Source organism: Mytilus californianus, unplaced genomic scaffold (assembly GCF_021869535.1).
Source record: "Mytilus californianus isolate M0D057914Y unplaced genomic scaffold, xbMytCali1.0.p SCAF_6, whole genome shotgun sequence".
NCBI classification, from domain to species: domain Eukaryota; kingdom Metazoa; phylum Mollusca; class Bivalvia; order Mytilida; family Mytilidae; genus Mytilus; species Mytilus californianus.
The window spans coordinates 9,876,798-9,888,899 of NW_026262712.1; the positions used below are offsets into that span (position 1 = coordinate 9,876,798).

The window sequence follows — 12,102 nt, forward strand, 5'->3', positions numbered from 1 at the left end:
ATTGGCCTCTTTTATTTAAAGAAAATTTAGAATATGCTTGCTTTGTCAGAGATGTTTTAGAATTTCATGAGATTGACATAATCTTAGTTGCAGGCAATAATAAGAATTCTATGTTCGCTAATGGGACATTTAATGGGCTATTATTAGCTGTTCGTTTGGATGCTTCTCAGATGAATTAATGTGCTGTTTATTATTTATAGATTGTGGATAAAGATGTTTCACCACTGGGTGTTTTTATGTACTGATTACGCTGGACTGCCTTAAAGGTTGCTGGACCGTGAATGTGTTTAGAGGTCACTGGACCATATGTGTTAGTGTCACTGGACGTACATCTTATAAGATGTTTTACGTATTTGCATTGTGTAGTGTTGGTAACAGGACCATATAGAAATCATAACTATATCTATTGATTATACTATAGATTTGTTATTTGGAGTGATTATTTAATTACAGAAAATATTTTCTGAAAATGAAAAAGTGGCACATCCTGAGCTTCGTCTGCTTTTACATAATTTGCCAACAACTGTAACCGATGCTAGAGCTTAATCTACAGAAGACAAATATAGTGGTGGTTTTAAAAGATTTGCCAAATGGACAGAAAAGTGTCGTGAAATAACTTGTGTTTTACCATGCAAAGAAATTTATGTTGGTCTTTATTTGCAAAATTTGATAGAATCTGCAAATCATTTTAGTATAATTGAGTTTGCATTTTATAGTATCAGATGGGCACACAATTTAGCTGGTGTAAAAAATCCTTGCTATTCAGATTTAATTTCTTCAATAGTTGAGTCAGCAAGAAGAACACTTTCTAGACATATCAAGAAAAAGGAACCTGTGACACCTGATATTATGATTAAATTGTTTGCTAGATATAATACTTCCAATAGTACACTCCAAGATTTACGTTTACTTACTATCTGTTCTTTAGCTTATACTGTTTTTTACGTTTTATTGAATTATGTAACATTACAGCCAAACATATAGGTTTTTGTGACGGTTATATAGATATTTTTGTCGAAAGGAGCAAAACAGATTGCTATAGAAAAGGCATATCAAAGCTAGAAAGTCCACAATGTCCTGTTGCTTTACTTTCAAATTATGTAGATGTAGCCAATATACATATGAAGTCCGATATGTATATTTTTAGATCGATCTCGTTTTTTAAGAGCCGCAATGTATTTTCATTAAGAAAGAAAAATGTTTGTTTGTCGTATACTAGAACTAGAGAAATCGTATCTGTGGCATTAGCTGATTTTGGCTGTAGTATAACTTATTTTGGTTTACATAGCTTTAGAGCTGGAGGGGCAACAGCCGCCGCTCAGAATGGCTATCGAGGTGGTCACTGCGCCATTCAGTATCCAAACTTGTGTTTGTTTTATTGTATTTAGAAAGTAAAGGCTTATGTTGAAGTGTACATAATTGCATGTGCTCAATTATGTACACATATGTTCAAAATAGATGGAGCATTTTAGCACATAAATTCTTTATGTTTGGTTAAACAAGGTGCATTAAAACATAATACCATTTTCCCCTTGAAAATGTGTATTATTTTTTCGTTTGGATATATGAGACGTCATATATTCGTCAGTATATTTTTTTCAAAAAGTGTTTAGTTTATGATTGCCTTCATCTTCACGCTTAGGCATATGTTTTCTATCTAATTTCCTATTTAGACAACAGTTAAAATCTCTCTTAAAATTATTCACAACATCATTTTCTTTATTTATGGTTAACATGTTAAAGATTTGTTTTCTTCTTTCAATGCCATTATTAAGGGCGTAGACATTAAAAATTCGAACAATTTCATTTGAGTGTAATTGGAATTCAACTATTATTTTCCTTCACTCTGCATCTCTATATTTTTCAGTAACGTTAATATCTGATTTTGGTTTCAATAAAATTGCTACCCTTTTAAAAAAGGAAGTCTCGTTCCACCAAAAACCTAATCCTCCCCATTCTTTTGTCCATTCATTTTCTACCAATTGCATACAACGAGTTTTCTGCAAACATATACAATCAAAATTTTTACACCATTGCAATTATGCAATTCCTTTTGACTTATTTCAAAAAATAATAATATGTATAATATAGACTTACTACTTCTGCATATTTAAATTCACCAACACATAAACATATTTGTATCTGTAACATAATATAGTTCAATATTTTTTTTAAAAATATTTACAATATTTGTATGTTTTTGCATACACATATGCAAGATAGCAGTGATATTTTAAAAAATGTTTTCCATATATATATATATATATATGATAAAAACAAATTTGATATCAATATATATATATTATATTTACTCCTAGTTCTTCGTGATTATGATTAACCATTTAACAAAATATAATATTTTCGAAAATTGATTTGAATGACGACAACTTTATTGACATCACCTGGTTTAAAAAAAAAAAGGTTACTGGAATCCAGTACGGATAAACAAAAAATCAAAATCGTTTTACAATATATGCATTCACCATGAGTGAATATATAGCTGTACTGCTGCGTTGGAGGTATTTTGTTAGCGGACATAATGTGTGTCCAGAATAACGGACAGACTTGTAGAAATCGCAAATTCAATAATAAATGGGTTCTTGTATGAATAACAAACTGTTTATTGCGAGGAATTTACATTATAAAAACGACATAATAATGTTCTTACATAACCATAGTCATAGCAACCTCTATAAAAATCAAAGTGTTGAATTATGAAAATGTTACTTTTTAGAATATGTGAGTGAAATGAAAAAAGCCTGTACTTATATTTACAGATAGCATGTTTATACTTGTTTGGCTTTCTAACTATTTTGATCTGAGCATCACTGTCTTATGTAGACGAAACGCGCGTCTGGCGTATCAAATTATAAGCCTTGTACATTTGATAACTATTAGTACAGTAGCAATATTATGACCAACGAATATTATTAGCAATTAATGCTGTTTTTCTTGATAATAAATACATGGACCCACAGATTCAAACTATTAAAGGTATATGTCAGGTTGCACTGGTTGTTATTGCACAATCATATCAACGTTTTAAGAATAGACATTTTTGCGTTTATTTACAAATAAACATATTCGTTGAATCATTAAATTACTCTCCCATTTTTATTTTTTTACAGATATTTGACTTTACAAATATTTGTACTAATTTGCAAAAGCTTCGTAAGCGTAAAGATTTATCTAGTTGTGTTAACCGTTGTGCATATGTTGTCTAAGATTACACACTTTACAACGTTTATCATAAGGTTTGAAGTTTTAAAATTGTTGCATCGTACATCACTGAAGTGAGATTAATTGTCATCTGGTGCAGTTAGTAATCGCCTGAAAAGTTATTACTTAAATTTTACAACTTCGTACTATGATTCACTGCATACATTAAGTAGTGAAAAAAAAGAATTATATGTTGAAAGCTCATATATATGACATTCGTTAGTGATACGACTTCTTCAATCGAATCTTTACCCTCTTTAACCTTTCCGTTTTATTAAAAAAGGTATTTGATATACTAATGTTTATTTTTTTAATATTTCTGATTTCTTTAAATAGATCCTTGTATTGTCTCAGCTATTTTACAAATTGTGAAAATTATACGTTTGCCTGACCTTGAAAGTTTCATATACATACGTTAATGGTACAATTTCCACATCTGTTTTGTTGCTGTCTGGTGAAATTGTGCTATAAGCGTCCGGTATTTTTCTGGTTTTGTTACTTGTTTGTCTGCTGTGTAAAGACGAGTTATTTAATTTTTCAACTGACTTTTATAGTTTGTTTATATGTTGTAAAAGCTGTCTCAGGTTAGATGTCCGTTCAACGTCTGTTCTATCCGTCGACGTCCGTTCTGTCCGGTTGAAATTTTTAATCGTGTTCAAAATTTTGAACGGTCGTCCGACGGATGAAGTGTCCGTTGAACGTCCGGTAGCCGTTCTTTTTTTTACGGTCCTCGTCCGTTCCATTTCCGTTTTGAAACTGCGTTCCTTGTCCATTATACATCCATTTGGAGGTCAGGTAGACCAATTCACCAACGGACTTCTAACGGATGTATAACGGATAAAACGGATGAAATGTGAAACGGACATGAACGGAAGTATAACGGATAAAACGAATACGTACTGAATGTAAAACGGATAAAAGACAATTGAAAATTTCGCGTCAGAAATGCCAATTAATCATATGTCATATTTCTTTAGTGTCATGAATGTTTATAATTCTTGATGGATCTTGGAGTAAGAGCGCTTCTTCACTATCAAGCAGCTCGTATTCAGGCCATCATGAACTTCAATATTGAAAATATAAACCTACTTATTGTCTAAAGGAGAAGAATGAGAGGACAACAGAGTATGTGATTTACATGTATTATTATTGACGCCTTTAATTTTCGAATTATCTTGTTAATCCGTTTTATCCGGTACGCTTCCGTTAGGTTCCGTTTTATGCGGTACTCGTCCGTTGCATGTACGTTGGACATCCGTTTTGTCCGGAAAGTTTCCGTTTCTCGTACGTTGCATATCTTGTGTGTGTCCGTTAGGCATCCGATACGTATCATTTTCATTTTGTCAGTACACCAACGGACTCTCAACGGAAAACGTTTTTTCATTCGTTGAGCATCCGTTCGAGCTATCCGTGGTCGGTAAGGTGTGACCACAGCTTAAAGAACAATAATAAAAACACATTTCAAAATACTGACATAGATTTAATTTCGCAAATACATGAAAACAAAAGTCAGTTATGTTAAAATTACTCATTGTATATAACAAAAACTTTGCGGATTCATTATAAACATTACACTACAGCTGCTGCCTTGAACATAATTAAACGGTAAATACTTACAGGTAAACATTATAACTATAATCACCTCCTTCTGACCCCCAAAACTGTTTTCACTTATAAACCAATATTTCTTATTATCTTATACTTAGAGTAAATAACTTATAGATTTGACAGTATGCTAACGGCATTGAATTTACGTGAATGCCATATTTTCCGTTATTGTAATAAGTAGGCTGATAAGAAAAAATTGTCTAATGCTTCCGACTATTCTAACATGCTTTTCCGTAACGTTATCGCACGGCATTCCGGAGTCAATCGGCAAATTTCGGAAAATACACCTTAATGGTACTTTCTCAAAGTAGGGTACACAAAAATTATTAAGAAACAGAAAATTATCATGTCAAATTCCAAAAAATAAATGATACAATAAATGCATTTTTCAAAGTATCCAGCATAATTTAGACAGATACTTTATAAAATGTTGACTTTTACAAACAGTTTTCATTAAGTTTTGTTGAATTCATCCTTATCGTCAATATAAAAATATATCATTCTGTTATATTGAGGCATATGATAGAAAGATTTCATATCGGATGTATTACATTCAGTGCCCGAAGTCCGTAAACTTTTCACTTTTTGAACTTCTACTTGAGAACCACTTAAGTGGATAAATATATTAAACTGGTGTTTTTCTTCATTGTTTAAGCATTTGATAAAAAAATTATAACGTGACATTTTTCAGATCAGATGTATTATTAGCCGATCTACTCTTGGGCTGATATTGCAACGAGGGCTTATTATTCATCTGATATGTAAAATGCCATGTAATAATCTGATATTTTTTCTCCCTGCAGTAAATAAAAACAAATAATTTACAAGTTGAGTGCGTCCAATGCGTTTTTATTTTGTTGATTGACCTTTTTCTATGAGTGCTGACACACAACATTTGAATAGCAAGGATATGAACGAAGAAGCCAAATAGGTTTAAAATAAATTCATCAAGAGGAATTTAAGTAACCTAAACATGAATCTGACATTCAAAATTTAAAACACAACTCATGCATCCCATCAAGATTTTATTTTATTTCATGTTTTATTGAACAATAGTTTAGAAAGGCAAATGATAGGTTTGTGTAAACGAAAAACTGGTTAAACCAGAGAATATTTTCTGTTTCTACATAGTCGGGCTATTTAGGTCATGTACTGTTCATTATTGTTTGTTTGTCCGATGTCTTTGTAATCCCAGTTATCTATTTCAGGCATGTTTACTCCTATTTACCTATTTAAAGTAATCTTATTCTCTTGTCAAACATTTAACACTAAAAACTGCACAGTGTTACTTGATTGATACAATAAAACACTTCAGCTGGTCCTCCTTGTATTCACCTTAAGCACTGATATATTATCATATACTTTCACGTAGTCCAAAACAAACCGACAATGCCAAGACAAAAAAACGAAAAACTATCAGATCCTTAAGATATGATTTGCTGAGGTAACCTCATCGCCGTAGAAAATTGTTCCCACTGATTTTATGAATAGGTTTAATTTAATTGTGCAGTATTTTTGCCCTTTAGTATATATGTTTAAATAACAAACAATTAAGGTATGAGGAAATATTTTTCATTACTTATACTCGATCTATACAATCATCCATAATTTGTTTAATCCCTTGTAAATACCTCCTTGTGTGCAAAATTTATATAAAATTTTCGTTTCAAATTTTTAAACTTACTCCTTGTACTTAATAATATCCATTTGCATTTATGTTTGCTTAATAGCCACTTTAGATTGATACATTCCCTAGGTAAATTGTATGTTTCTTATATTAACATGAACGCCTTTAATTATATTCTTCTACCTGCAAAGCTTACATAACATTGATTCCACATACCCAATTCATGTGTTAGACTAATGGATCATTATAATGAAATACGGTCTGAAATCGTCGTTTTACAGTTAACAGATTATGTCCAGAAAATTGACAGTGAGGATCGACTGAGAACAGAAATTTACGACAAAACAGAAGATTCCAACTTCAAAAAATGTGAACATTTTTTAAAAGCACTCTGATTCTAACAAAAAAATATCTCTAAAACTGACATTATCAAGGGGCTTGATTTCTTACTTGACAACATATTTCCAATCGAACTTGAGATAACAGATACAACAGATACATTTGTGTTCTGTCTCATATCTTGACTTACATCTAGATATTGACTATGAGGGTCGGTTGAAAAAAAAACTTTACGTTAACAGGAATGATTTCAGCTTCCAATTGTGAACTTTCAATGTCTATGTTGTAACATTCCAGCAGCGCATGTATACGGAACATATATCTACCAGCTGATACACTGTATTTCTTATCATAATTTTTCTAAAAGAGGGTTCTCTCACAAGGAAGCTATTAAACCAAGAATTCCAAGTAGTGAAGTTGATATCATTTTTTTCTAATTTTTACGGACGCCCTCTTGAGTTGGTTGACCGTTATGGAACATTTGTTTCACTGATATGTTCTAATTGTCATAACCACAATCCCGTCCCGTTTTTCCCGTATGTGAGTTACCGAATTGGATTTATCACTGGGTTTGTACATACACGAGCAACATGACGGGTGTCACATCTGGAGCAGGATCTGTTTTACCTCATGGAGCACCAACGATCACCCCAGTCTGTGGTGGGGTTTGTGTTGCTCAGTTGTTAGTTTTCTATGTTGTGTTTTGTGTACTGTTGTTTATCTTTTCCCTTTTAGCCATGACATTACCAGTTTATTTTCGACTTGTGAGTTTGAATGTCCCTTTGGTATCGTTAACCTCTTTTTCACATTCTATTAAAAAATCGGTTTGATTGATTGATTGTTGGCTTTTTAACGATATTTTCAAGACTTTTGGTTAGATCGTGGCTGCCTGCTTTTATTGGCGGAGGAAGTCGAAGTACCAAGAGAGAACTGTCAACCTACCAGCAGGAATACTGGAAATGCTAGTCAATTAAGAAAGGATAGTAATCACTTTAGACGAACTACTTTAACACTCGACCACCGAGGCTCCCAAGAAGAGAATAAATAAAAAACTCGATATCACTTCGTTAACATTTAAAAATAAACATAAAAATCACAATCAGCCTCCCTCATTAGACAAAAAATGAGTTCAACAGCGGGAAAATTGAGATACCGGGCCTCAAAGAAAGCACCTAATCTGGTATTTGAACCTTATTCTATCTTTCCTTAGTAATAAGAAACTACCAGTTCCGATTTGTTGCACAGAACTGTATCATTGAAAGCTCATGAAAAACACGAAATACATACACAACGGATGAGGGAAATGTCTGCGAACCTATTCTTAAAAAGGCGGACCAAAGAAATACCGGGCATACATATAGCCATTTCGAACTTGATATCAATTGCCTCACAACACACATGTGCAGCTTATCTATTCAGTCCCATGACATACTATTAATTAGGCACACACAACTCATTTCCGTTTCCTTGACGGATGACGTCATATTCGACGTATTTTTTTTCAATTGAAAATATCACATTAATGAGGGTCGTAATTTGGGTATGACGAATAACGGTACAAATTCTTGACGTTATCGGTAAATTTTGGTGCATGACGATAAAACGTACACTTTCTTTTAGACGAAAAAAAAAATAAATCGACTGATTTTGACGAATCACGTTAATTTTTTTCTCCAAAAATAAAGCAATGTAAAGGTAACGATAATTATTTGAAACCACTGACTAATCTCGATCTGGATATTTTGACGAATCACGATAAAATTTTAACCTATTTGATGCTAACGGTAGCCTAAAATTACTGTTTTACGGCTGAAGGCAAAGAGCATTCCTACCCTCATAAGTGTGGCATGATTTTTGGTTGAATTTATCTATATTATGAATTTTAAATTGCAGTTATTGTGGCTTTTCATTTATTTTTTTTGCCAGTAATGTGGAAATCTGTTTACTGCAAATTGTGATTTGAAAGAATTTTTAAGAAAATATGACGAAATTTTATTTCCTTAAAAAAATATTGATGTTATGTATGTTTTTTTTCTCAATACATTCGTTTATGTCATATACCACGTCAATTCCATTTCATGGCTTCGAATGCGAAGACTAATTCCAGGTTGAATTTCTCTATTCGTGTGTATTATTTCACATAAACTGTGTCATTTTAACTATTTGAATTTCTTTCTCACTGTCTTTCAATTTCGTTTGTCACTTGTACGGAGTATATATATATAAATAAAAATTCTAAATTGAAAGAAATGGTGAAGAATTTTTAATTAATTAAAAAAATAATCTTTTTATGACTTCATCGTTTTTTTCTCTGGAAGTGTTTAAAGATATGACACTTATTGTTTATAGTCGTTCCGTTGGTTGATATAGTCGGGTGTTTTATTTTTTTCAGCTTCTATATACACTTCCCATTTGTGAATTTACCTTGAAATTCGGTATTTTGTTAGAATATTGTTTTGTCTGCATTACATTGCTTTTTTATTTTATTTTACCCCTTTTCTATACAATTTAGTTATATATATATATAAAGAAATTTGTAATTGAATGTTTTCTCTTACAGATATTACGTTAACATAGCATGGGACTGGTTATCTTTCTTCCAATACTGTTGACTACACCATATCTTTGTCAAACCATTGACCAGCGTGATAATGTTTGTTCTTTCAACACTAAGTGCAGGTGTTGGATTGATCAGAGTTTGCGACATGTTGATTGCTCAAATGCTAACATGACAGATATACCAAACTTCCCACCAGAAACAGATATTCTCAATATAAATTCTAACTATATTGAGTTTCTACAGAATGACACATTTAAGAATTTAACAAATTTATTGGAGCTGGATTTGTCACATAATAAACTGATACGTATAGAGGCAAATTCGTTTACAGGGCTTGGTAAATTAGAGAAACTTTCGCTCGAAGCCAATCGCTTGAATTATACCGAAGAGTCGCTTGATACAACTGTATTAAATCCATTGCAATCGCTCACGTTATTAAATGTAAAACATCAAGAAATACTAAACATTCTACCTGGTGATATGATTCGAAAACTTCATTCTTTACGAAATTTGGAAACTGATCTTATTTCATCAACAGAGAGCATAGCCTTTGGGAAAGAGTTTTCGTACCTTGCACATCTCAGACTATTGAAGGCAGGGACATGTAAACTGGAAATGGTGAACAATAATACGTTTATATATTTACCTTACTTGGAAATAATACATTTGCCCGGGTGCATAATATCACAGTTTGGAAAGGGATGTAATTTTTGTCACTTAAATAATTTCAAATATCTAGATATATCCAAAGTTGTTTGTGATTTCAACTACTTCAGATATTTAGCAGTTGATTTCGAAGAGACGAAAGTAAAAAAGATAAATATGTCAGAAACATTTTATAACACAGCATACCCTCCTTTCCATATGTTTGATTACGTAGAAAAACATAACATAAATCTATATGAGCAGCAACGTCTTTGTTGGTACTCATAGAGGTATTACTGGAATTCTTCCAAGGACGCTAAAAGTTTTAGATTTTTCTTATAATTTTCTTTCACAAGTAGTTTTTATATGCGTGATTTACTAACGTTGAATTTAAGACAAAACCAATTGGGGATAATGTTGGATAAAGGTGGATATAAAACTCCAGGATCAATCGCATTGCAAAACGTTGACCTATCACAAAACGGTATTCACACTTTGTTATTTCAAGTATTTGATGGCAATTGTAATGTTCAAACAATGAATCTCAGCAACAATGCGTTAACAGATTTACTCCAGATATTTCAGAAATGGTTAAGCTAAGATTTCTTGATTTATCAAAAAACAAGATTAAGAAATTTTCCAACGTCATGACAATGCAAAATATTTCAAGAATAGCTAAAGAGATCAATCAAAAAATAGATTTGTCAAAAAATATGTTAGAGTGCAGCTGTTCGTCATTAACCTTTATTCAATGGATGCACGAAAACTATGATTCTTTTAATGATATTCATTCGTATAAATGTAAAACGGAAAACGAATCTGTTATGAATTTAAAACGACTTCAACATATCGTGTCCATGCTTCAAAAAGACTGTGAAACGTATACTGTGTTGATCATATGCATTTCCTTGGCAATAATCACTGCTTTTGTAATTCTATCGGGCGGATTGTTATACCGATATCGTTTGAGGCTGCGTTATGTGTACTATATGACAAGGAATAGGTACAAGCAATACAAGCAAATGGAGGAAAATGATGTTTACAAATATAATGCCTTTATTTCCTATGCAGATGAGGAATCTGCTTTTGTTAAAAACGAATGCATTCCTGAATTAGAAATGAACAGAAACTTAAGTCTGTGTATACATCAGCGTGACTTTGTTGCTGGAGAAGATATCACCCAAAATATAACAAATGGTATACACGATAGTAAAAAAACAATCTGCATTGTCACTCAATCTTTTTTGGATTCATATTATTGCATGTTTGAATTTAACATGGCTAAAATGGAGAGTATTTATTCCCAAGATGGACAGAACATTTTATTTCTTGTATTTTATGAAAATATTCCGTCGAAAAATCTTCCTTTGGTGATGCTGGAGGTGGTACAACAGCAGTCTTACATTGAATATCCAAGCGACGCTACCGAAAGAGTTGTGTTTTGGGAGAATATCAAACAAGCAATCGAATAGTTTATCAAAACAATAGTTTATGTTCATTGTGTGAGTTTAAGTATCATTTGAAAATTTGGTCTTTGAAGGGTATTATGCCTGCAATAAAATCCTTCAACAACCAAAGTTTAATAATATATAACTTAGTCTATTCGAGATTATACACCGTGCACTTTTTGAAATCAAATCAATTCTTCTTCTTTCGATGATTGAGAACATAAACATTAACATACTTTCGTGCAAATATTCAATTCATCTTACTCTTTCGTTTAGTGTATTTACTTACAAAATGTATATATTTTCATATGCGTAAAAAAAAATATGTAATTCCTGTTTTATTCTTTCGGACGAACGTTTGTTCGAATGAAACATTGAACATTTTTTATATTTGTGTAAACATGAATATCTAGATCTGGTTTTTCCTGGGAACAATATATCCAATATATATGTTCCTGATTTACCCGGAGCGCCTTATAGATAAATATTAGTTTTATTATGGTAAAAGATAATGTTAAGGTGGTACCTAACACTACAGGGAGATAACTCTGTAAAAATCAGCTAAACGTTTTAATTACGTTGTATTGTTAAGGAAATATTAAGCTTCTCAATGATAAAAATTAGTGTTTGTCAAACTGCTAGATAACCAATGAAAT

At 31.9% G+C, this 12,102-nt stretch overlaps 1 protein-coding gene across 1 annotated transcript in view; it reads left to right on the top strand.

The window, feature by feature from the left end:
• Window positions 1-11,575, top strand: part of LOC127704367 (toll-like receptor 4) — a 196,407-nt gene extending 184,832 nt beyond the window's left edge. Inside the window, exon 2 of the mRNA XM_052208400.1 lies at window positions 11,381-11,575. Coding sequence (XP_052064360.1) covers window positions 11,381-11,470 — 90 coding nt within the window. The 3' untranslated portion in view covers window positions 11,471-11,575. The remainder of the gene's footprint in view (window positions 1-11,380) is intronic.
• The last annotated feature ends 527 nt before the right edge of the window (window positions 11,576-12,102 follow it).